This window comes from Panthera onca, chromosome D1, assembly GCF_046562875.1.
Source record: "Panthera onca isolate mPanOnc1 chromosome D1, mPanOnc1 haplotype 2, whole genome shotgun sequence".
In the NCBI taxonomy this organism is placed as follows: domain Eukaryota; kingdom Metazoa; phylum Chordata; class Mammalia; order Carnivora; family Felidae; genus Panthera; species Panthera onca.
The window spans coordinates 611,294-635,631 of record NC_138348.1 but is presented as its reverse complement, the minus strand read 5'-3'; the positions used below and the strand labels follow the sequence as shown (position 1 = coordinate 635,631).

At 66.3% G+C, this 24,338-nt stretch overlaps 1 protein-coding gene across 6 annotated transcripts; it reads right to left on the bottom strand.

Moving 5' to 3' along the window:
• Nucleotides 1-1,829: 1,829 nt before the first annotated feature.
• On the bottom strand, nt 1,830-24,245 carry TSPAN4 (tetraspanin 4). Of its 6 annotated transcripts, XM_078433867.2 has the most exons (10): nt 22,639-22,722; nt 22,200-22,295; nt 19,005-19,104; nt 15,258-15,337; nt 5,537-5,728; nt 4,242-4,316; nt 3,221-3,322; nt 2,994-3,125; nt 2,808-2,891; nt 1,830-2,274 (listed from the first exon to the last, which is right to left on the bottom strand). In XM_078433867.2, the coding sequence occupies exons 4-10, from the start codon at nt 15,318-15,320 to the stop codon at nt 2,206-2,208; spliced, it is 717 nt and encodes a 238-aa protein (XP_078289993.1). In that variant the 5' UTR covers nt 15,321-15,337; nt 19,005-19,104; nt 22,200-22,295; nt 22,639-22,722; the 3' UTR covers nt 1,830-2,205. The 6 variants fall into 6 exon arrangements, with proteins under 6 accessions (XP_078289993.1, XP_078289995.1, XP_078289996.1 ...); XM_078433869.2 differs by lacking the exons at nt 22,200-22,295; nt 22,639-22,722 and adding an exon at nt 24,122-24,245; XM_078433870.2 differs by lacking the exons at nt 22,200-22,295; nt 22,639-22,722 and adding an exon at nt 23,330-23,436.
• Nucleotides 24,246-24,338: the final 93 nt, after the last annotated feature.

Sequence of the window (24,338 nt, the reverse complement as noted above, 5' to 3'; positions counted from 1 at the left end):
AACCCCTTGGGAACCATGACAGTCCAGGGCCCGGAGCCAGAGCCCTGCCCGCCCAGACCAACCGGCCGGACGCCGTGTGTGAGCGTGCGGCCGCCCCACGGCTCCGGTCTCCCTTACACCCTTGGGCTTAGAGCTCCAAGCTGGGGGTCGTGGGGTGGACGAGAAGCCAGAAGGGCCCCGAGGGGGAGGTCGTGTGTCAGGAGGGGCAGGGCCTCGGGTCTTCCAGTTCCTTGCTGGAGCCACCCTCCCCTCCCGCAGCTGCCCTAGGGAGGAAGCCCGTCTCCAGGGGGCCGGGCTCTGCCAGCTACCCCACTCCCGACCCCCAGGCCTGCTCACAGGGTGGGGCCTGAATAAGCGGACTGGTGGCGGAAGTGTTGTACCGGAAGTCCGTGTGCCCGGTTTCCACAGGTGCGTATGTGCCTGTGTGCACGTGTTCACACGTGTGCCTGTCTGCCTGTGGGACGGGGACGCTGACCGGCACATAGGGCCCCACACAGACACCCTGGCAACAGGCAGGAGCACTGGACGGAACTGCAGGCACAGGCCAGTCCCCTCCCCCCGCCAGGGCTGGGGTGCTGGGTTGTAGGGTGTCTGGAAGTCCGCTCCGGAGTTAGGCTCGCGGGATGTCAGGATCAGTGGGCGTGGAGCCAGGCAGGTGACAAGACACTGGGTGTGCGTGGGGGGAGCTCCTCAGTGGGGCTTCGGAAGACGGGACCAGTGAGGGGGGGGTGGGAGCCGGGAGAGGGGCCCTGAGGTCAGACCCCTGGGGTGCCCACAGTGAGAAAAGTGAATCTGGAGACCAAGTACAGGCAGCAGGTGGGGTTTGGCCGGAGGGTGGGGACCCTGGGGAGCATGGCTGCCCAGGCAGTTTGCGGGCCCCGGGGGAAGCGGGGTGCGGGCTGGAGCCTGAGGGCTCACGTGGGCTGCGAGCGAGGGACAAGCCTCCTCCGTCGGTCCAGCGAGGAGCGTGCACGCGGGTCTGTCCGTAGGAGCAACCTGGCGGTGGGACGGGTGTGTCTGGTCACATACTTGGACGGGGGGCGGGGGCGAGCTCGGGGAACAGCCCGAGGGCTCCTGGGAACACGGGGTCAGATGGGGACCGCCCTGCTGGACGTGGGCTGTTTCTGTTGGCACTCCGGGAGTTTGCTGCCGGTGGGTTAACCATGTGCCCAGAGATCACGGGCTCGTGTTGGTTCTGGTGGTAGGTTCACTGGTGGTCCTGGTGGTTTCCATGGAGTGAGGACAGGTTGGGAGACGGGGGGGGGGGAGGGAGGACTCGGCAGTCTGGGTTGTGTCTGTGGCCGTGGTCAGCGTTTGGCTGCGCGTCAGCAGTGTGTCCACCACACAAGAACAGTGACACTCGGGGGCGTCCCTGGGAGGAGCAGGCAGAGGGCAGCACCCTGGAGCCAGCAGGAGTGGGGGCTGGAAACAGATTCAGGGGCTCCTCCAGGAGACCCGCTGCCCCTCTGACTGGGCCCGGGGATCCCTGCCCGGCTCCTGGTGGCCCCCGTACAGAAAACAGTTAAGGGGCAAAGTTCACAGCATCAGACCCCTGGGGGGCAGGCAAGGCCCTGGGGCTAGATGGAGGGGCCTCCCCGCGGCAGGGGACAGGACTGGAAGAGCCGAGAGTGGGCCAGGGAGGCACAGGGCCGTTCCGAGGCGCCACTGTGCCACTTTGTGCATCTATCTCGTGGAGTTTGGTGGCTGCACCCGCACACGTCCGGGAACTTCACTCGGGGCACATGGTGGGGGGCCACGGCCGCACAGGGTCTGTCTGGGCACAGCACTCCCTCCAGGGGTCACGGCGGCAACAGACACAGGGGGGCGGCTGCTGTCCACGCGCTTTATTAAGACATCCCAGAGCCCGCCCTGGCTCCGCTGTGGAATGTGGTTGGCGGGGCTGTCCGCCACGAGCACCAGGACCAGCGGGCGGCCCTTCAGCCCCCCCCCCCCCCCCCCACCTGCAAATGGCCCCAGCCCTGGGGGAAAACACTGCTCTGCAGGACACACGGATCCGAGAAGCGCCAGAAGCCCCTCCCACCCCCAGCCCCGCGCCTGCTGCCCTGCTGCAGCACGGTGCTCACGGGGCTAGCCGAGGGTCCCCTTCCCTGTGCCCAGGATGGTGCTGAGTCCTGCAGCAGGGAGAGGCAGGTGGGCTACATCCTTCGGCAGCGAGGTGGGGGGCGGGGGTGGCAGGAGCGGAGCCTATGCACAGTAGGTATCAGCCTTCACCACCTGGCAGTACATGGTCATGGCGAAGGTCAGACCCAGGATCTGCGGGACACGAAGGGGGGCTCTGGGCAGGGCGCCAGGAAGCCACAAGCACGGACCTACCCCCCAGCTTCCCGGATGGCCTGCACCCCACTTCTCTGGGGGTGCCCCCCAGCCCTGGCAGTCAGGCCCATCCCGGCCACATCCGCGAGCCATCGCAGGGCCCGCCCACCACAGGCAGACAGGGCTTCCTGGGGCTCGGCCCCGGGACCTGCCTCTCCCTCAGCTTGGCTCCCGTGGGTTCCGCTGGTGGCTTTTTCACGTCCATTTCACTCAGGACTTCCTGGGGGCCGGGAAGACCAGCCTCACTCTGCACTGGGCAGTCCCATGACTCCCACCCACCACAGCCACCGGGCAGGCCTAGGACCGCAGAACAAGGCCGCCTGCCTGTGCCTGAGGTGTCAAAGGTCACCTCCCCAGGGACTGGTCCCTGAGCATCCCCCATCAGCCGTGTGGGCTCAGGGAGCCTGAACCCGGGTGCTGACGAGCTGGGGTGCTAGGTTGGAGGCCGGGGTGGGTCTGGGCACCCAGTATACCTGTACCAGTGCCGTGCACAGCCCGAAGATACCCACAGCCAGGAGGTTCTCCTGGAGCCACATCTTTACGGTCTCGTAACACGGCTGGAGGAAGAGAGGGTAGGGTGTCACAGGGGCTTCGAGGTCAGCCCTCCACCCCCAGGTCCTGGGGCCAGGACAGGAGGGAGGGGCGATGCAGGCACTCACCGCCTTCCACCAGGTGCCAGGTGCGTGGAGTCCACAGCTGTCACTGAACTCCAGGCAGCAGGAGTCGGGCACACGGGTGGCATTATAGACCTCGAACCAGTCGGTGTAGTTGGAGACCCCACAGCAGCGGAACTGCAAAGGGGCAGGCGCTAGGAGGGCTGGGGAGGCAGGTGGTCCCTGTCCCCCTCACCCGACCTGGCCCACCCCACCCCACTCCCCAGACTCACATCGGTCTGGATGATGCTCCAGGCATTAGTGAGGCCCACGTTTCCTGGGGTGCCATACAGGTGCAGACCCTTCTTAAGGTCTCGCTGGGCGTACCTGTCGATCTGCAGGTGCAGCAGGGTCAGCAGGGCCACCCCCACGGCCAGCCCCGCCTCCCTCATCCAGACCCTGCAGGTGCCCTGTGCCCCCTCCCCTCCTTGGAGTCCTCTCCTGCCAGAAGCCCCCGTCCCTGTGCCGGGGACTTTGCCCCTGCCCCCTGGGGTGAACTCTGTGGTCTGGACCAGAGTGAGACACGCCAGCATGAACCGGTGTCCACTCAAGGTCCGGATACCGACAGACAGGTGCAGAAACCCGAGAGCTGTCTGTACACACGGGTTGTTTGTACACGTGGCTCCGACTGTCGGCCGAGAGGCCCAGAGTGACAAGGAGCACGCCAGCCCCAGAACGTGGCTCCCAGGACCATCCTCCAGGGGAGGAGCCGGGGAGAAACGGCTGGGCCCGGGCCCGGGGCAGGAGACGCCAGGAAGGAAGGAAGTGCCCACCAGCAAGTGCACTGAGGGGAGGCCGCCAGAGGGACACAGGAGCCAGAGGCGAGCTCCCGAGGGGCAGAGAAGCCCACATGTGAGCAAAGTAAGGCCTAGAGTATAACCTGGAGTGTGAAACACGCAAAAGAGCCCTCAGTAACGTAAATAAATGATTAAGCAAGTAAATGGAGGCAGGAGATTTTCCCACCCAACAAGCATGGCGCTGAGGACAGTAGGAGCTCAGCACAGCTCCCCTGCCACCCACTCCCGGAGCCTCCAGGGAGTCCTGGAGTCCCCTCCAGGCCTGGCCTCTGGCAGCTGTGCTTAAAGCTGAGTCCCCAGTGGGTGGGATGCCTGGGACCGCTGCCTGTCCATACAGAGCGTCCACGCCGGGCACAGGGCTTGTGACTGCCATCGTCAGCCCCGCCTGTACCCGTCACCCACGGTGCCATGGCCCTTGCTGGGTGGTGAGGACAGAGGGAGGGAGGAGGTGGCCGACCTTGTCAGTGTAGGCGAAGAAGAGGATGGTGATGGTGGCCTCCAGCAGGAACACCAGCAGCAGCAGCACAAAGAACTGCGGGGGAGACAGGCCCCAGCGACTTGGCCCCCTCGGCCCCTGGCTGTGCCCCGGCCCTTGGAGCCTTCCGAGGGTGGGGCTGCGAGCCTCAGATACCCCAGTGCTGGGGGGAGCCCCAGCCGGGTGTCAGCCCCCGGAGACCAGCACGTCCCCTGATGCTGCCACACCCGCCTCGGAACCCTCCCCTCCGGCTGGGGAGGCCGGGGGGGGGGGGGGGGGGGGGGGGGGGGGGCTTTGGTCTTGCTCGGGAGCACAACCTCACACCTGCAAGCAGGCACCTGTGCCACGTGCCTGTGTCCCTGTGGTGGGCGGGTGGGTGGGGCGATGCCTAGGGGGGGCCCTGGGGAGGGGGTGTCCGGATGCAATGGCCCTGAGCCCAGGGTCACGCTTCTCAAGAAGCGGCCCCACCTGACTGCACAAAGCTTGCCCACTGGGTGGCAGTCCCCCACTCAAGCACCCCCTGAGGCACAGCCCTGACCTTGGCCACAGAGGCCCCAGGCCAGCCGAGCAGCAGAGGCATCCTTTGTCCGCCCTGCCTTTCCTGCAGACAGGGACGGGGCCAGGAGGTGGGACCATGCGGAGCAGGCCCTGTCCTCTCCTGGGGTCCCCGATCTGGCCTCCCCTCGGTGTGGGCTCAGTACTCCGGGCCCACCCTGCCCCCAGAAGGCCCCGGGCCCTGAACTCCCAAGTCACCCTGTGGGGAAGGCCGAGGTCAGGGCCCCACACACACCACGGCTTCCTGCCCCAGGGCAGCTGGGGACCCAGCCACACCCCCACCTGCTGCTCCAAGGGACCAGAGGGGCCCCAAGCCTTGATGGGAGCATCTGGACACACTGAACACCTGGGGGAGCTGCGCCCTCTGAGGCCCCAGCCTGGGCGAGGGCTCCTCAGACAAGATCGATGAGCGCGTGATTTAGGACTTGGAGCTGCCCGAGGCCTCGGCCAGACATATTAATAGGCGAGGAGCCCGGCCCGGGGATCCTTCTCCGCCTCCGTTATCTGTGATTAATGTTCCCGACGACGGAGGGGAGACGCAGCCTGCCTGTAAATGGGCCTCCGAGGCAGAGGTGGGGACTGCGAGCCTCTCAGCTGAGGGTGCGGGGGCAGGGAGTCCCAGGAAGGGTGTTCTCAGAGGAAACAGGCCCCGTACAGGCTGCACCCGCGTGCGTCTGTCTTGTCAAGGGGCTGCCACGGGCCACGGTGTCAGGGGCACTCACGGTGAGCAGCAGGCACTTGTTCTCCTTGATGGCCCCGATGCAGCCCACGAAGCCGATGGCCATGACGAAGGTGCCGGTCACGATGAGCAGGTTGGCAGCCGACAGGGACGGGAAGGAGGAGGACAGGGTAGCAAAGTTCCCCTGCGTGGCAGCCAGCCAGATGCCAACCCCGAGGATGCCGCAGCCCCCCAGCTGGCACCGCCGGGACAGGGGAGAGGGCGGTGAGGCCGACGTCTGTGTGCCCCACACCACCCAGAGCGACACCCGAGGGGCCCTGCACACCCTCGCCCACCCTGCTGACCTCCCAGGACCAGCCACCCCTCCCGGTGTCCTCCCAGCACCCAGCCGTTCCCCCCTCAACACACCCCCAACCCACGGCATCAGTGATAGGGACCCCAAGGTCCCCCACCTGCGGCGCTGGGGATACTCTGTCCCAATGCCCCTGGTGAGGCAGTCTGGGCAGGGGGCCCCCAGGGCTCCCCCGAACACCACCCCTCCAGGAGGCACCCCCCTCTGCCCCCACAGCCTCTCTGGACCTGGATGGTCAGGGAGACCATCCCTGCAGACCCTGCCGGACCCCACGCTCCCCTGGTCCTAAAACCACCTCCCCACGGGCCCCTCTGGTGTCCCCAGCTGTCCCTTCTAAGTGTGCGCGCCAAAGCACCCCTCGGGCCCCCACGTGGAGGCCAGCACCAGAGTGCAGCAGGGAGCCCGATCCTGACCCTGGCCGCCCCTCTCAACCACTGGAGCTTTTACTGAATGTCATCATTGCTCTTATTACAAAAACAAAACGACAGGAAGGAGGAGAAGGCAGAGTGAAGAGTCGGGAGAGGGCGCTCGGCTTCGCCATGGTGACAGGGGAGCAAGGTGGGCCAGGGCTGGCTAGGGGGCCCCGGGCTCCGGCCCCCACCCCTCAGACGCTGGGGCTAGGGCCCTGGGTGGTCTCAGAACAGGACGGGAGAATGTGTTCCAGGGTGCGGGCTGGAGGCGGTTAGCCCCACTAACACTGACCAGCACCTAGACCCCAAAACCTGGGCTTGAATGAGACCGCTTGGGGACCCAAGGCTTTCCCAGGCTCTGGGAAAGGCCAGCCTCCTCACCATCTGGCCGGGCCCACACGGCCTCAGCCCCCAGCACACTCCTGGGCATGACGTCCCTCTAAAATCACCCTAAATGCCCAGGACAGGCTGGGTCGCAGACCCCAGGGTATACGGCATCCACCCAGGGCTACCACAAGCCCTGTACACCCCGCACAAGCTTCCTGAGCCCAGATGGCCAGATTCCACCCCATTTCCCAGACAAGTAAACTGAGGCTGGGAAATGAGCCACCTGCCCTGTCGGTCAGAGGCAGAGCCAGGGGGAGCCGGGACTACCCGCACACAGTGCCTCCCCGAGCCTCACCGGGACCCCGTGACTCAGCAGACCCCACGGGCTCTGAGACCCCTGCCCAAGAGGCCTAACCCCAAGTCCGCTGGCTCGCCCCTTCCCCCACCAGCAGGTCAGCCTGCCCCAGGGTCTCCACGACTCCCTGGGGACTGCGCACACCATGCACTAAGCCAAGCTGGTGGGAGACTGTGATTATGGGGGGGATCCCTCTGGGCCTCACCCCGGCCGAGTGGGGCAGGACAGCCCCCCAGCTGAAATGGCCACCACCATCAGGGCGGGGGGGGGAACCAGTCAGCACAGGGTGAACACGTGGGGCTCTGCACCACCCCCTCCCCGCCCCTCTTGGCACCTTCGACAGAAGCCAGAACTTCTGTCTAGAAATTGTAAACGACACCTGCTCTGAATGCTGCTGGCTCGGGACAGCATCCAGGAAGCTGGGGCTCCTGCTTCTGGTCTGCGGTCATCCTGCTTGTTTGAGCCCCTCCCAGAGTAAGGGTGGGGGTCTGCAGCTCAGGCAAGGTGCGCTGGGGGCGGGGGGTGGGGGCTGTGCTGCCGGGTACCTACCAGGTTCGGGGGACCCTGGTGCAGGGGCTGACCTGCCCACCATGGACGGTGACCTCTGCCTGTGGCCAGGGTTTGCACCTGGGAGGCCACCTCTGTGCCGTAACCAAACCCGGGGCCGTGACCAGGTGCCAGAGGCCAGGGGGTCAGGGGAGGCTCAGAGGTGGGAGGGCAGCCGGGGGACCCGCCCAGAGGAGGGGCTCCCTAGGCCTGGATGTGTGCCCCATGTGAGGACCCAGCTGCCTGGGGGGGCGGGGGTGGCGGGGCGCAGCTCCAGAGCAGGACAGGGTCCGCTGGCTCTATGGGGACGCACGTGCGCCCACACCTGCAGGATGGGCGTGACTTCCACGTGGGATGCAGGCAGGCCCCCAGCCATGGTGCTGGCCTCAGGCGGGGCCGCAGAGGGGACACCCAGCGCCTCTGGGCACCCCACGCCTGCCTGCGACGGGCACCACTCGGCGCCACGGGGCACAGAAGCAGCCAGACAGGCCCTGGCCCGCCTCCCGCCCCACCTACAGGTGAGAAGCGGAGCCAAGCCCTCCCCCCCCCCCCCCCGCCCCGGCCCCGTGCCTGTTGGGACAGCCAACACCTCGTCCCCATGGCCTCTGGGATCCCCAAAGCCCCAGGGGAGGGTTGAAGCTGGGGCCACCGAGTAAGGTGACTGGGGAGGGGCCTGGGTCAGGGAGGGCGTGAGGGCGGGCCACCTCCCCCTGGAGGGGGACACAGTGACGGCTGCCATCTCCAGGCCTCACACCAGCTTGTCCCCCACTTTGGGGGAGTCACGTCTCTGAGCTGAGCCCCCAGGACGGTGGGCAGGTGCCCGGGCAGAGGACAGAACCGTTCCCTGTGCTTCACAGCCCGACTGTCTGCCTTCAAGGACATCGGCGGACGGCTCCGTCAGCAGGAAAATGAGCCCATCTGAGCGCCCTCGCCCCATGGGGACACGTGGAAGGGCGTGGGGAGGACATCGCAGGCAGGCGTCTGTGAGGGAGGGGCGGTCTGGGTCCCCGGAGTCCCCACCCCCAGCCCTGCTGGAAACAGATTTCCTTAAACAACACCACAAAACGTCCCCACCTGTCCACCCTGAGATGGCAGGGGAGACCCACATGGTGACACGCACAGCCCACGCTGTCCCCATGTTACACCACACTGTCACAGACGCCCTCGCCGTCACTGTCACACACACAGACACCCTCACCGTCACTGTCACACATCACTGTCACAGTCACCCCTCACCGTCACCGTGTCACACATCACGCTGTCACAGACGCCCTCGCCGTCACTGTGTCACACATCACGCTGTCACAGACACCCTTGCCGTCACTGTCACACACACAGACACCCTCACCGTCACTGTCACACATCACTGTCGCAGTCACCCCTCACCGTCACCGTGTCACACATCACGCCGTCACAGACGCCCTCGCCGTCACTGTCACACACACAGATACCCTCACCGTCACTGCCACACAGGCTCATCTCACAGACGTGCTGCCCTACGACCTGTCAACCCCATAAGCTCCAAGGCCCTCCGTGTTCACGCAGACCAGTCACCAAAAACTCAGACGCACACACTAACAGAACGCATACACGTAGTTAATAAAATTATCTGTAATTTTGAAAATGTTTCTGCATACGCAGCTTTTAAAACATTTTGGCAGGAAAATTACAGCCTCCGAGTACAGGAAGAAACAAGCCCCTGTTAGACTCGGACGCAGAACATCAAACACGGGGTAAGTGGGGCTGCGGTCGCCGGGAGGCCAGGACCCCACCGCGACCCTGCAGATGTCCAGCCGCGCTCACTGCCCGGGGCACTGGCTGGACCCTCCTCCCCAGCCCAGCTGGGTCCCGGGAGCAGAGCCCACGAGACCTGAAGCAGGAGCCCAGCCCCACGGTCAGCCGTGGCCTCCCCGACTGCCTCCCGTGCACCCTGAGCACATGCCTTGCCTCGTGTCCTCACCTGTCACCGGCCCCAGCCCGGTCCCTGGCTTACGCTCCCCGTCCTGCGGTCCCCTCCCTCGTCTGCATTTTTCAGGTTGGCCCAGGGCTGGGGCACAGGGACCGCATGGTCAGCGATGCCGCCCCCTCCAGGCCCATGAAGGGGCAGGTGTCAGGAGGCCCTCTGCCACTGCCCCTCCGGCCAGCAGATGGCAGGACAGCTGGCCGCGTCCTCGGAACACAGCGGAGGGCTGGGCGCCCACAGGGGCCACGCTGTGCCTGGAAGCCCCTCGCCTGGCAGCCGGCATGGCCTTGGGGGGGCCAAGAGCCGCCAGGAGGGGACCCCGTCTGCACGAAGTTCAGGAATGGCAACTTTGTCCGCCGTGCCGGAGACCAGGTCTGCAGCTGCCCAAGGCCGGGGGTCAGGGACACTGGGTGACGTGGCCTGGGGTACCTTCCGGGCTCACAGACGCGCTCCCTGCCTTGGCTGGAGATTGTTATCGGGGTGAAAACTCAGCAGGCCGCTCGCTTAAAATCTCCACAATTGCCTGCAGTTAATTTTCTTAACCGCCGGCAAGCTCCCGGCGCCATCACCAGCCCCGTTGGCTCACCCCCAGCCGCGGCAGCCCCCCCCCGCCCCGGCCCATCAGGGGACAGCCCCACCGCCCGGGGACCCCTGAAGCCACTGTCCAAAGAGGAGGGGTTGGGCCGGGGAGCAGAACAGCCCTGGCCGGAGGCTTCGGCGAGGTCCAAGGTGAGGAGTTGCTCACTGGACCTCAAAAGGGTCTCCAGGGGCCAGGTAAGAACCACAGCGGCCGGGGCGGGGGGGTGGGGGGGCGCCCAGCGGGCTCGGTCGGTGGAGCGTGGGACTCTTGACCTCGGGGTTGTGGCTTCGAGCCCCACGTGGGGTGTAGAGATTAGTTAAAAATAAATTTAGGGGGCGCCTGGATGGCTCCGCCGGTTAAGCGTCCTGACTCTCGATTTTGGCTCAGGTCACGATCTCACTGTTGAGTTCAAGCCCCAGGTCGGGCTCTGTGCTGACAGTGTGGATCCTGCTTGGGATTCTCTCTCTCTCTCTCTCTCTCTCTCTCTCTCTCTCTCACTCTCTCTCAAAATAGATAAATTGTTTAAAAAGAATCTTTAGAAAACAAATTAAGGGGCACCTGGGTGGCCCAGGCAGTTAGGCGTCCGACTCTTGGTTTTGGCTCAGGTCATGACCTCAGGGTTTCACGGGTTCAGGCCCTGAGTCCGGCTCTGTGCTGACAGCACGGAACCTGCTGGGGATTCTTTCTCTCTGCCCCTCCCCTGCTCACGCTGTCTCTGTTTCTCTCTCAAAAATAATTAAATAAAACTTTAAAAATATATTAATAAAATTCAATTAAAAAAAAAAAAAAAGAACCACAGCAACACTGCTTGCGGGGCGGGGAGGGGAGGGAGAGGCCATTGCCAGGTACCTGGGGCAGCGGGGACGGGGCTGCGGGGGTGGGAGGCGCCCCACCGCAGGTAGAAAGACGGGACCAGGGCTGCAGATGGCCGGTGCAACAGGGACACAGCCCCCCTGGCTGCTGCATGGGCCTCCTGACCTCCAAGACCCGCCCCAGCCCTTAATGGCTGAGGCCGTATCTCTGCCCCAGACAGAGCCCACTCCACCCCTGCCTTACACGTAGAAGGTTCTGGCCCTGGCCCTCCCTCCCAGCAGCTGGACTCCAGGGACACTCACAGAGCCCGTCCGGGTCACTTGGGTGGACGGGCCCAACAAGCACCCAGCACAGAGCTGCAGCTGCCTGGACCCCCCGGCGGGGCAGGCAGGGCCCCCATAGCTCCCCCAAAGCTATCAGGGGAGCTGCCAGCTCCCCAACAGGCACACGGGGCCTCCGGCATCAGGGCCTCTGTTCAGAAACGGATTGCTGCCGCTTAGAGCGCGTGCCTACTGTCCCCACTGTGGGGGCAAGGGCTTGGTCTAGGGGGCTGGGCCCAGAGAACTGGCACCTGCCGGGCCCCAGGGTCCCCGTCTGCCCCATCAGCCAGCATCTGGCCTGAAGGATGGGAGCGTCCTGACCCTTGACTTGACCAGGGCAGTCAAGCACCCCCACCCCCAGCACCTGCTCCCATCCCAGAATCTACCTGCCCTCCCTCCGCCCATCACAAGACTGCCCACCTACCCCTACTTGCAGCCCGCAGGCAGCGGGACACCCCTGCCCAGCCCTGTCGCAGAAAGAAACAGAAGCCAGGATACGAGGATGCCCCCAGCACCACCAGGAGGCCGGAGCCAAGAGTCGGCACAGGGTCTGAGGACTGTGACCTCAAGCAGGTCCCCGCGGCATGCCTGTTCCCCCAGCTGTAGGGAGGACTGGGGGAAGGTCATGGCCCCCAGCTCTGCAGAGCCCTTGCCACCATGGGTCCCCTCCTCCAGCAGTCTTAGGGGCCTTGCCCAAAGGCCAGTGACAGCAGACCGCGCCACCCACTTGGACGTCACCCGCGGCTCATCAAAGAGGAAAACTCAGGGGCCCACACGTGGTGCCAGTGGACAAAGTGCATCCTGGGCAGCAGGAGACAGCAGGCAGGGCTCCGACCCCCACCCCAGCCACGCAGAGGGGCCCTGGGCACAAGTGCAGGGAGAGGAGAGCAGGGAGCAGCTCAGAAGTAGGGGAGGTGTGGAGAGCAGGGGCCCTCAGCTCGGCTGATCCAAACTGGGGAGGAGTTAGGCCACAAGGCTGAGGCCCGGGCGCGGGCCCTGGCTGTGGGGGGACACAGAAGCAACCTTACCTTGCTGAGCTCAGCCCTGCCTCCACCCAGGTCCACCCCCAGGACCACCTGGGCCACAGGGACTGCCCCCTGGGGGTAGCCCTGAGCACTCTGACCCAGGCAGGGAAGAGGCAAGAACCGCTTTCCTCTCGCCCACCCCCTGCGGCCTCCACCTCTACCTCTGTCATGGTGGAGGCCCGAACTGCCCAGGGGCCACGTAGGGGCTGCACACCCCACCTGCTCCCTGGCCCCATTTTAGGGACTCTGTGCACATCTCAGAAGAGCTCCCTGTGCCCTAGGAAGGCCTCATCTGCCGCGGGGAGGCAGGACGGGAGCCGCCACCCCCAGCACCTCTGTTCCTCCCCTGCGAGTGTCACCTGTGCCTTCCCAGCTCCCCCGTCCCAGGGCACCCCAGCTCCAGGCACTGGTGACAATAAGCAGGACTGTTTCCTTCCTTGAGACAACCCAATGACCCAGGCAGGCTACACAGGACCAGGACAGACAAGCGGTGACTCTTTCCTGCCCTGCAAGGACCCAGGGCTGGAGGCCTCAGTCCTGCCCGCCCAGACCCGAAGGAGCACCGTCAAACCCGGCACATGAACAAGAGTCTTAAGTAAAAAAGGGTCTTAAGTCTTAAGTAAAACGCTTAGGTCAAGCGTCTCCCAAGCCAGCGCCTTCCCCATCCTCAGAGCACCACCCCCCCACCCCCCACCAGACACAAGGCCCCCATCCCACCCCCACGCTGCAGCTGATGACCTCCCCACTAGCCAGGGCGTCCACGGTGGCCCGGCGGGGCTCTGCAGGGTGAGGTCAGGACTGGCACAGGTGAGCATCTTGAGGTCCTGCCCCGGGGACGCCCCTCCCACTACCTGGGCCCTGATCTTACAGTGAGCTCCAGTGGGTGCCGGTGTGGTCCGTCCCCTGGTCTCCCAGTGACCGTGGGAAATGGGCTGAGGGGCCAGCACCCCCAGGTAGCCAAGGGGCTGGGGTCCCGGGGAAGCGGTGCTGTAGCCTCTGGCCACCTGCACTTACGTGGCACCTTCACAGGGACCCAGACTCCTGACTTCTCACCACGCCTCACCTTGGGTGCTTCCTGTGCACTGTGGGCAGGCCCGGATGCCCTTCCTGACCCACTGGTCTCAGACCCTGTCTGGGCACCACGCTGGCAAGGGGAGGGGCACATGCCAGCAGCAGGGGCCCAGTTTGCTGGGCAGGGAGCTATAATTGTATAACAAAAGGGAGTTGGATTTTCCAGCCCAGGAGGGGGCCCCAAAGGGGTTTCTGATTTACTCGTTTCCAGGTCGAGGATGTGATCCATGGCAGGGACTGGCGAAGCACGTCTGTCCTGCAGCCAGTACGGTCCCTCCTTTAGGGTTCACAAGGCAGACGCAGCTCTGCCTGGGGACCCGTCAGGGTGGGCAGCTCTCAGACCACTGAGGATGGCAGACCAGGGGTAAAGCCCAGTCTTGCCAATCTCCCGGGACCAGACCACCTCTGTCCCCCACCCCACCCCCCACCGCCGCTCCCTGCAGTCAGTCCACCAGCTACACTGTCACCACGGTCAGATCTGGTCACCTGCGGTATCTCCCATGAGGTTGCCCTGGACGTGCCGACCCTGCCAGCCACTCCACACGGGTGCCCGCTGCAGCTGGTCAACATCCCGCACCAAGATGTTCGCCCCTCCACACGCCTGGGCCCGAGCTCCCGCCGCCAACACCCCCTTCCTGGCTGCTGGCCTCAGGGGTACTTCACCCCAGACCTGGGCCTCATCCCTCCCAGGATCCCCTTGTGGAGCGAGAGCAGGCCCTTGGGACGGCCGCCTCGAAGCGGGCATCTGGGCCCGGAGCCTTGGGTCTCACCCCGAAGGCAGCCCGGGCTGGCTGCCCCTGCCTCCCAGCGACCCCCGATGGCCCCCCTCCACAAGCTGGGAAGAGAAAACTACAGCCCAGGATGGAAGGGAGGTGAAGAAGGACGGACCCGGGATTCTGGGCATTTGGCCTTAATGGGACTGCGTGCAGATGAGCGTCTGCAGGACAGCCGCCTCGCCTCGTGGGGTCCAGGCTGCAGCTAACGCCACACCCCCTTCCTCCCAGCTGTGGGAAGGAGGGCTGGCTCAAGAATTCACCATGGAGCAGAGAGTGACCTTGGCATCCTCCCTCCACCAAGCCTCGGGTAGCCCAGCCAGGGGACCCCAGCCTGGTCGGGTGGGACACCTGTCACAGCCAGAACCCACCATGCTCCCAACCATCATGGGGCTGGGGCCGGGTGGCAATTTTGTCAACTCCGTCGTCATGCCTACTCTCCTCTGGAGGAGGAAGGGGCCACCCTGTGGCACCATCGCCTCTGACCCTGGGCCCACACAGCCCGTCTGAGCAAACCCAACCCGTTCAGCAAAAGTTCTGGGCACCAGCCCACACACATGCACACGGTGCAGGAGGAAGAGCCAGCAGGGAGGCCAGACGCCTCCCCAGCACTCACGGTGGGTGGCCCAGCATCCGGTTCAGTGTCAGCCCCAGCCAGGGAACTCACCCATGCGCACACACCCCCTCTCCCTTCCCACAGCACCTGCAGAGACTTGGGGGGGGGGGGGGGGACCACCCGGCCCCCAACAGCCCCTCGGCGACCACAGTCCTTAGGCCTGGTGGGTTACTCCACTGGGAGGGCGAGGGGGGGTCGAAGAAAGGACGCCGGCTGGCGGCGCGGAGGGAGAGAAGGGGAGGGGAGGGAGGGGGAGCGCCGGTGCTCCAGCGCACCGCCGGCCACGACCAGCACGGGAACCCCGGCGCAGGCGGGCGCAGGCGGGCGCAGGTGCGGGACACGTCCGGCCCCAGAAAGAGGGGGAGAGGACGCGGGCAGAGCCTCGGCCACAGCCCCGCGGTACCGGAAGCGCGCCCCAAGGGCCGGTCCACCGGGCCCCCCGCTGGAGCAGCGACCCCGGGCACGCCACCGCCACCGCCACCACCCCGCCCCGCCCGTCTGCGTCCTGGAGCCTCGCCCCCCATCCCTGCCGGAGCAGCGACTCTGGACCGTGCTGAGAGGCGGGCCGGGCCGGCGCCGCAGCCCCGGGCGCCCCGGGCCCGCCGCCACTCACCCAGAAGAGCAGGTTGAAGGCGAACATGAGGAACTTGACGCCCTGGAGGCAGCCGCGCGCCATGCTGCAACGCTTCAGCTCTAGGAGGAAGACGAAGGAGAGGTCCAGGTAGAAGAACACGTACTTGCTGCCCTTGGGCGACGCGCAGCGCGCCGGGGCCGCCCTGGGGCCGGGGTTGGCGTGCAGGCCGAAGAAGGGGCCGCCGTCCCCGCCGTGCCCGCACAGGCTGCTGTAGCGCCGGAAGGGGCCGCCGCGCGCGAAGCCCGGCTCCTTGCCCTCCGGCGACGGGCTGCGCCGGTAGGTGGACTCGTCCGTGCTCGAGCGGCGCATGGCGCCAGGGCCGCCGCCGGGCTCAGCGCCCCGCGCCCCCCGCCCCGGCCCCCCGCCCGGCAGCCGGGCGCGCAGCTCCTCTCCGCCCCGGCGGCGGCCCGGGACACCTGCCCGGTCCGCGCGCCGCAGCCCCGGCCCCCGCCCCGCGCCCCGCGCCCCGCGCCCCGCGCCCCGCCAATCCGCGCCGGCCCCGCCCCCGAGGACCCCTCCCCTCCCCGCCGGCCCGCCAGGCCCGCGCCCCCCTCCCCCCCCCTCGCCGCCCCGCCCCGCGGACCCCTCCCCTCGCTCCCCTCCGCCCCCCTGCAGGCCGCCCCGCCCCACCAATCCTACCGCTCCGCGGGCGCCCGCCAATCGCATTCCCGAGGCGACGACCCCGCCCCGCCCCCGGCCCCGGCCGCTCCGCCCGCGCCGGCGCCCCTGGCTCTCCGGGTCCCCGGGCTCGGGAGGAAGATGCTCTCGTAGGGCAGGGGCAGCCTTGGAGGGGGCCGAAGGCCACGGCCCAGGGAGAGCTCGGCCCCGGGAACGAGGCCCCCAGCCTTCCGCCGCGACCGCTCTGCTCCTCCCCTCCCCCCCCCCCCACCCCACGCCGGGCCTGGAGACCCCCGACCGCGCTCGAGATACCACAGCGCTATGCAAATGAAGGGATGGCCCAGTTGCTTTCTGGTGGTGACCTGGGGCGGCTTCGACTTTGATTCCCACAGCGAGAGAGTGCCTTACAATGTAGCCCCGAGCACGCCCTGGGGTGAGCTTTCTCCAAGCAGCATCCCTCACCTCCATCCCGGGCTGGTGACGGCCGCGCGGGGACCCCAAAACCCGGGCGGCTCACAGCCCGGATGGGGAGAGGCGTCTGTGGGCCCCGGAATCAGTCTGGGGTACCCAACCTGGGCGGGGGTGGGGGGGAAGGAGGGGGGGAGGGAGGGAATCTTGCTGGGGCAGGAGGCAGGACTGCAGCTTAAAGGACGAGCCCCTCAGAGGGGCTGGGACGAGGGAGGGCAAGTGGGGAGGGTGCCCAGGAGGGCAGGTTACTCGGCAAGACCCGTGGGGAGGCTTTCAGACTTACAGAGAGGGGCGGAACACACAAGAGGGTGTGGGTGATCACCGGGCACTGAAAACAGGCGCCGATCCCCACTCCCGCGGCCCTTCGCTCCTTCAACTCAGCCAGGGTGTGCTGGCAGGGCGGCTGAGGGCAGACCCCCTGCCCTGGCCCTCGGCTTCCCTGCCGTAGGTCACACGCAGCCACATAGAGCCCCTCACTGCTTTGATGCCCTGGCGCCACTGTCTTGGCATTACTGGTCATTTTTGAAGGGGCCTCACAGCTCATCGTGCACCAGCCTGGCCTGGAAGTCAGACCCTGCACCTCCCGGACACATCCACACTCGCACGCAGACGTGGGCCCGAGCCAAGCTCACAGATTCCCTGGGTGACTTACATACACGCTGGAACGTGCACTAGTGCCCCCTGCACTGCTGGTGTGCACACTAGCCTGTCACTCTGGATGTGCCACGTGCTCGTGTACAGACACGCGTACCAGGAACTGTCTACAGGTGCATACACACACCCCCAATGGCAGATGGGGACCGTTGTCCCCCCCAGCTGTGCCCTCACGGCTCACCCCACTGGTGGGGGCAGCATGGTCTCTGGGGCCCCCTGGTGTTTGGGGGGGGGGTACGCATCAGCATGTAAGCCCAATGCCTCCTCCCTATCTGACCCTGGGCCTGCACCCCAGAGGCCAAAGGAGAGCTGAGCCCCCTCCTCTCAAGGCTCTGGGCCTGGGGGATGTGTGTCCTACACCTTGGGCTCAGGGCTGCAGTCAAGGTCCACTGGCAGTGTCCCCCCCAACGGGACGGTCCCAGACTCTGAAGTCCAAAGAGGGAAGGGCTGGCTCAAGGTCCCTGAGAGTCAAGTAGCAGAGGGGAGAGAGAGGAGGGGGTGGGAGAGACAGGGGAAGGAGGAGGAGTCAGGAGAGAAGGGAAGGGGAAAGTAGGAGCAAGGGTGCAGGGGAGAGGGGTGGGGAATGACACTGACAAGGTAACAAATCAGAGACTGAGTGGTTCGGGAGACAGCGGGTCTGGGGGGCTGTGCAGCAGCCAGAGCAGGACTGTCTAGAGGGCTGCAGGCCGAGTGCCCTCTGGCAGCCCTGCTGGGCCCTGAGGCCCCCAAGCATGAACCCTCTGCTGCCCCCTGACGACTCTTCCGAGAACCGCAGCTCTGCCCCCAGAGCAGAGCTGGCGCTGGCAGGGAGTGGGGACAGGACAGTCCCAGAGTCTCTGCCTGTCTCACGCTGCTGGCCCACCCAGGGTTTCCCATGGCCCCTCTACCCTTTTCTTTTCCCAGAGTTCTTTGGCACGTCTGGGCCCCACGAAAGGGACACAGCAGTGACGTGCCAGGGTCCCAGTGGAGAAGCAGGTGGTGGAGGGCCCCAGGCCCTACAGAAACCAGGGAACAAGTGGCAGCCGATGAGCCTGGAGACCCCCGTGCCCCCTTGGCCCAAGTCAGCCAGCTCCACAGCCCAGGCCGAGGGTGGGCACTCAGGGAGGCCCACGTGTGAGACTGGGTGTTCAGAGTGCACTTGTGGGCGCAGGTGGGCCAAGGGATGACCCGGCCGTGACTCCACCTCACCCTACATGCCCCACACAGATACCACCTCCCCCCACCCATGCATCACCCCTGCACGCCACGGCCAGACAACTCAGGGAAGCACAGCCAGACCTCCAGGGGCCGAAATAAATCTGCTGCCAGCCTGTCAGCTTTGTCCCCAAGGAGGCTGGGGCCAGAGATGTGTGGGGACAGGGCCTGAGGGCCGGAGCCTTCCTTCAGCCTGGCTCCCTGGGCCAGGCTTCCAAGGATGCAGAAGTGGCCTTGGCCACAGCTGGGGGGGGGGGGGGATTGGGACTCCCCATGGAGCCCTGGGCTCCCCTCTCTACCACCCCCCCATCACGCTGGAGCGGGGCAGGGCGGAGGGCAGACGGGGGACAGCCTGGGTTCCCCCACTGGCCCCCAGCACCCAGCTCTATCTCACTATCTCACTCAGCTGTCACCGTCCCAACATCCCCCACAACATCCCATCTACAAAACCCTACACCCACTCCCCCCCAGGTGACGAGAGTCCGTCTGAAACGACACTGGAAAACTCAGCCAAGGGTCTTGGGGCCAGTTGGAATGAGGACACGCATGCATCAGGGCTGAAGCCAGGTTGGGGGGACCCTGTCCCCGAAGTCCAGCCTCTCCCCAATAGGAGTCCCCTTCCTCCAGCAGGCGGGGCCCCAATGAGACACATTCAGGAGACAGCATCTGGCTGGCTCAGACTCTAAGGACCCGGAGAGCATCCTGCTGGCCAAGGCCCCCGGGCCAGGAGTGGGTGAAACCACGAGGCAGCCCAGGTCCGCACCCCTACTGCTCAGCCAGGCTGTGACATACCTGGGCTTGCCACAGAGAAGAAGCCGGGTGGTGCTTGATTCTCCTGAAAGTGAGCCGGCAGGTCGGCCTGCGGTCAATACAGCCAAGGCGGGCGGGAGCCCTGTGGAAAGAAAGGTGGGCACGATGGAGGCCACACCGCGCCCTCCGTGGGGGCTCCCCGAAACGGGACAGGCTCCTGGGGGGTTAAGAGCAACCCTCCACTCAGGACCAGGTCCCTGCAGGGGCAGGCAAGAGCAGCTAGGGGGCGGGGAGCACTGCCAGACTCAGGGGACCAGCCGGGGGTGGGTGTCAAATAGGGCTTTGCTCCCGACCTTGGGTCGCTCGTCCTGAGACGCAGGCTTGCACACACACACAGCACGTGCGGGGGCCACGCGTGCAGAGAACACACGTGTTCAGAAGCAGGAACTCAAGCACAACACGGGCCATGCCGTGCTGTCCCACCCCCTTGAGGTCAGCCTTCGGGGTCCGCTTCCCCCGAGACGCTCTGCACCCCGCCCGTTCCTTCCCTGAGCCACCAGCCTCACTCTCTCCCCACAGAGCCAGCTGGGGGTGACTCACCAGGCCCGCTCATCTGCCATCAGCACTCACAGGAGGGTCCTGTCCTCCCCCACCAGCCAGGGTTTTGAGAAGGGGACTCCAAGGTCACATGGGGTGGGGAGGGGCGGTTCTGAGGGCATCCCAGCCAGGCCCCCCCCAATTCTCCCTCCTCAGACCAGGTGCTCCTTGCAGCCTGGGGGTGGGGCAGGTGGTCCTCTCGGCAGCCCAAGGGCGGACGGCACCATGGCGGCCATCCACTCCCTCACGCCCATCCTCCGTGGGCCACCCACTGGCCGCCAGTCCACCAGACCTGTGCCTGGGGCCGACGAGCAGACCAATTCCCAGCCCCTCAGCCGTCCCCGTGCCCAGGAACGAAGCCTCCACGGAGGGGTTTCAGGCCCGGTGATGCAGCAAGGGCAATGGGGGGTGGGGGCACACCTCATCCACTTTCCTTGATGAGCCCCCCCCCCCACCCAGGGGCTGTGGGGCCCAAAGCCCACAGCAACATTCTAGAAGCTAAAACGCATGTATCATACCCTACCATGCCCCCACCCCAAGACCTGGGAACCGGGAGGGGTGGGGGTGGGGGGTACAGAAGGGCCTCCTGGGCAGGAGGCCCCCCAACCCTCCTGGGGCCCCTACGTGAGGAAGTCCCACGGCCAACACAAAGCTGAGGCTGGATGAGACCACTGCGCAGCCACACTCCCAGCCCTCGCCCCCAAGGCAGCCCGGGACCCTCCATGAATGACCTCTAGCCCTTCTGGCCCCCACAGTGTCCTCCATGAGTCCAGAGCCCCCCGCTCCCACCTAGGGCAGCCTAGACAGAACCCTGTGGTTGGGGCAGGGCACAGGGGTTGAACAGGACCAGGACCGGAGCTGTCTCCGTCTCTCTGCAGGCCCAGCCTCCTCCTCCAGGAAGCCTCCCTCCCCATTCCCTGCTCTGGGCTTCCTTTGCATGCAGGGTCTGCACGCCCACATCCCCCTGAGCGGAACCCGCAGCAGGGACAGGGCGGAGGGAGAGCCCCAAGACAAACACACCGGTGATCCTGGGCTGGGCCTTCTCGACTCTGCAGGGCAAGTGAGGGACCCCAAGGGAACCTAAGCCATGAGAAGGCCATGGGCACCTACCTGGCCAGACCAAAGTCCCACTCAAAGAGGAACGAGCCCGAAAGCCGAAACAGAGATGGTGGGGCCGGGGGGGGGTGGGGGGGGGAGGGTGGCCAGTGGCGTGGCCCACCCTGGGCCCCAGAAGCTGAGAGGCAGCAGGGGCCTGGCCGGGCAGCAGAGCCCCAGCAGAGGCAGATCGGCGGGGAGAGCAGAGCCGAGGCCTACCCGGGGCCCCCCGGCCGAGCAGGCTCGGAGGCAGCTTGGAGGAGCCCGGAGGCCAACACAAACAGTCCTGTGCTGGCAGCCTTCCAGCTGCTGACCCAGCCCGGCAGGCCCGACGCCCACCCGGGCCCCCACCCTGCACACCCTCCCCACACGGAGCCCAGGCAAGGCCACCCCCCCCACCCCCCAACTGCAGCCGCCTCCAGGGCTCGGAGACACCCGCTCCGGGGGAGGGGTCCCTGTGAAGAGGCCACCAAGGGGCCTCCAGGCTCTCCTGGGCCCAGCAAGGCCAACCCCAACCTCAGGTCTTCCCCCCACACCTCTGCTCCTCTCCCCCTACCCCTGACCCTCAGGTCTGCTGGAGGTGGTGGTGGAGGGGACACAATTCGGACCCAGGGCGGGGGGCACCTTTCCACCTCCCACAGGCGCTGGGGGCCTCCTGCCTCTGGTAACCAAGTGTGTGCCCACCCCTGCTCCCAGCCACCAAGACCCAGACAGAGCAGTACCCTCAGGGAGCCCCAGTCGGGCCCAGGCAGCCCAGCTGGCAGACAGGCTCGTCCAGAGGCGGGGTCGTCAGCTTAAGGCCAATCCAGCCTCAAGCACACCTGCAAATGGCACCACTCACGACCCCTGCGACCCCAGGGCCAAGGGCTAGTGTGGGTACAGCAGGCAAGCGACCCGCCTGGCCCTGGGGAGGCATCGGAGCATGTATGTTCACGGACCCCACCCCGCCCTGCGCACCCCTGTATGAGCACACATCCACCCAAACAAGAGGGGCCAGGGGCCAGGCCTGCAAGGTCAGGATTTTGACCCTCCAGCTGGGCAGCTTCTGGTTCCACCCAATTTACAGATGGAGAAACTGATTTCAGGACCAGCTGACTCCCAGGCCAAGCTGGCCCTGTGGCTGGCCTGTTGACAGGGCAATGCTCCGGGCCAGAGCCTCTCAGCAGCAAAAACTTCAGCCGCTGATCTCTCCTTGTCCCCTGCGTGCCCTGCAGTGACCCTCTTCTAGCAGGAAATGTGGCTCACGGGTTCCCAACCACATGTGAGCACAGCCCTCCCTTCCTCCCTCCCTATGCCTCCTACCACTGGGGATAGGATGCCCCATTCTCAAGAAATTGGCACTCTCTCTGGCCGGAGGCCTGGGCCACATCTGTGCTGACACTGCACACCGAGAGGAGAAGCGAAGTCCCCCCACCTCCCACCAGTGCCCTAGGCCCCCATGGCTCCCTCCTGCCCTCTCTGAAGAGAGCCTGGCCCATGGCACACACACACACAGAGGAACATGGTCACCCACGACAGAGGCAGGGGACAGGGGGCAGGGCTGACCTCTGAGGCTCCCCAGTGTCCCCTGGTCAGGGCTGAGCCAAGGCAGAGTAGAGACAGACGACAGGATCAAACGCCCGAAGGGGCCTCCGTGAACACCTATGTTGAGGGCACACAGGCTAAGGTGGGGCAGCCATGATGCTCCCCGTGGCCTCTCCTCTCCTCGGAAGTCAGAGAGCTGGAGGGAGGAGCCCGGGAAGAGAGGCCACCACCGCCCCCAAAACTACACACAGCTCTCAGAATTCCAGGAATGTCAACTTGGCTCCAGCCAGGATCAGGGCGGGAGGCTCATTCCCCTCACTCTTTCAGAGTAAACAACTGATCCGGGTAGGAGCATGGGTGGGGCAGACCCTGGGCTCCTCCTCCAGGAAGCCTTCCACCCCCACCAGCTCCCCAAGGTCCCACCAGTTGAAGCCTGGATCCCCTCCCCTGTGTCCCTCACCTCCGCAGTTGACAGCAGCCTCTGCAGCTGAGCCTGGGTCTGCCCCCAGGCCACTGTGACTCAAGGTCCCCAATCCTGCCCCTCTGTCCAGGGACAGGATGTGCGTCCAGTAGCGGGGGGGGGGGGGGGGGGGGGGCAGCTGGGAAGGGAAGTGGCCTCACTCGTGGCTCCGCACGTGGCCGCGTGCGGGATGACAAATGCACTGGGCAGACTATCCAGGACCCAGGCAAAGGTGGGGGCACAGACTCCATGCAGGCAGCAGCTCTGGCCAGCCCCACCCAGGCCTCAGGGGACCCCGCGTCTGCCTGTCCCTCAACGAAGACCGGAATCCATCATCCACCCGTGAGAGGACATTAACTGACGCCCGGGACTCAGCACAGGCCCTACTCACCCCTACCGGAGATCCAGAGGCCCCAGGCCAGGGACCCTGACAAGCCCCTCCCCCCACACACACATACCTACGTCACAGGTGCCACTCTGTAACACATCCATCCCCCACAGCCCAAAAGTTTACCTCCTCCAGGGAGCCTTCCCTGCCTCTCACCGTACACTGCTCTTCCCCATCTCCCACACCAAGATCAAGGAGCTCAGTCGCCCACCCCATTTCCAGAGACGCAGCTAGACCTTCCTCTAAATCCTCTGTGGCTCCTGCCCCTTCACCCCTAGCTTCACCTCTGGCCCTAGCACAAACCTGTGGCCATGAGCTGTCGGGCAGGTATAGCCTCCAGGCCTCCGTCCAAGGGTTCCCTTTGCCAGGATCAGTCCACTCCCTTACACACACTCAGGCTCACCCCCGTGAAATCGTGCTCTTCGAGTTCAGCTCAAAAGGCACCTCTTCCACGACGCCCTCCGGGACCACCCACCCTTCTCCAGCCTCCCCCCTCTCCCGAGTCCTCAGAGGCCCGACGTCCCCGGATCAGAGGCTACCCAGCACTGCCTGGCCCAAGTTGGGTGCAGACCCATTCCGCACCCCACCCCCAGACCCTTCTTCGGGAGGAAGCGAGGGGGGACGCGGGCCGAAGCGGATCGCTGCAGCGCTGGGGGGAGAGGAGCTGCCGCTGAGCCCGCCGCGCCCTCCCGCCGTCGGGGCTACAGGCTACTGCCGGGCCGGGACCGACACGGTGCGGACGAGCGGGCCAGGCCACGGCTGAGGATGGGACCGCCAAACTCTGCCACAGAGACCCCCGGGCGCGCGCGCGGGCAGCGGCTCCAGGCGGGGAGGGGCGGCGGAAAAGCCCGTACGTGTCCGCCCGCCGCGGCAGGTCCCCGCCGGCCACCGGCCGGCTCCTCTCTGCCCCCCGTGTCCCACCCCACCCCACCCCCGCCGCGCGGGTCGCCGCGCCCCCGGCCCCGCCACTTGTTGCTGCGGCTAGGCTCGCGGCTCCAACTCCGCGCGGGTTCAGCTCAACTCGGCTCCCGGACCCGGCTGGGGGGCTGCGGGGGGCGGGACCCTGGCCTCATCCCCCGCGCGCGGACTCGGTACCTGCGCGCGGTCCGCCCGCCGCGCAGCTGTCAGTCATGCGGACACGAGGAAGGCGAACGGCCGCCGTCGGGGCCTTTCGGGCCCTCTAGGGACGCCGTAGGTCGGGATGTACCAAAGAGAAGGCCGGGGGGGGGGGTTCCTCCTGCTCCTGCCGCGGCCGCGCGGACCCCGGAACCCCCGGTCCACGCGAATGGAACTCGGCACGGGTGGAAGCGGA

Excerpts from the sequence above, each read along its gene's own strand:
- TSPAN4 (XM_078433865.2), bottom strand. The coding sequence starts at position 15,587 with ATGCGCCGCTCGAGCACGGACGAGTCCACCTACCGGCGCAGCCCGTCG. Across the intron at positions 4,317-5,536 it reads ACAAGTGCCTGCTGCTCACC|TTCTTTGTGCTGCTGCTGCT; the intron begins GTGAGTGCCCCT and ends TCTCCCCCGCAG. Across the intron at positions 3,323-4,241 it reads TCTTCGCCTACACTGACAAG|ATCGACAGGTACGCCCAGCG; the intron begins GTCGGCCACCTC and ends CTGCACCTGCAG.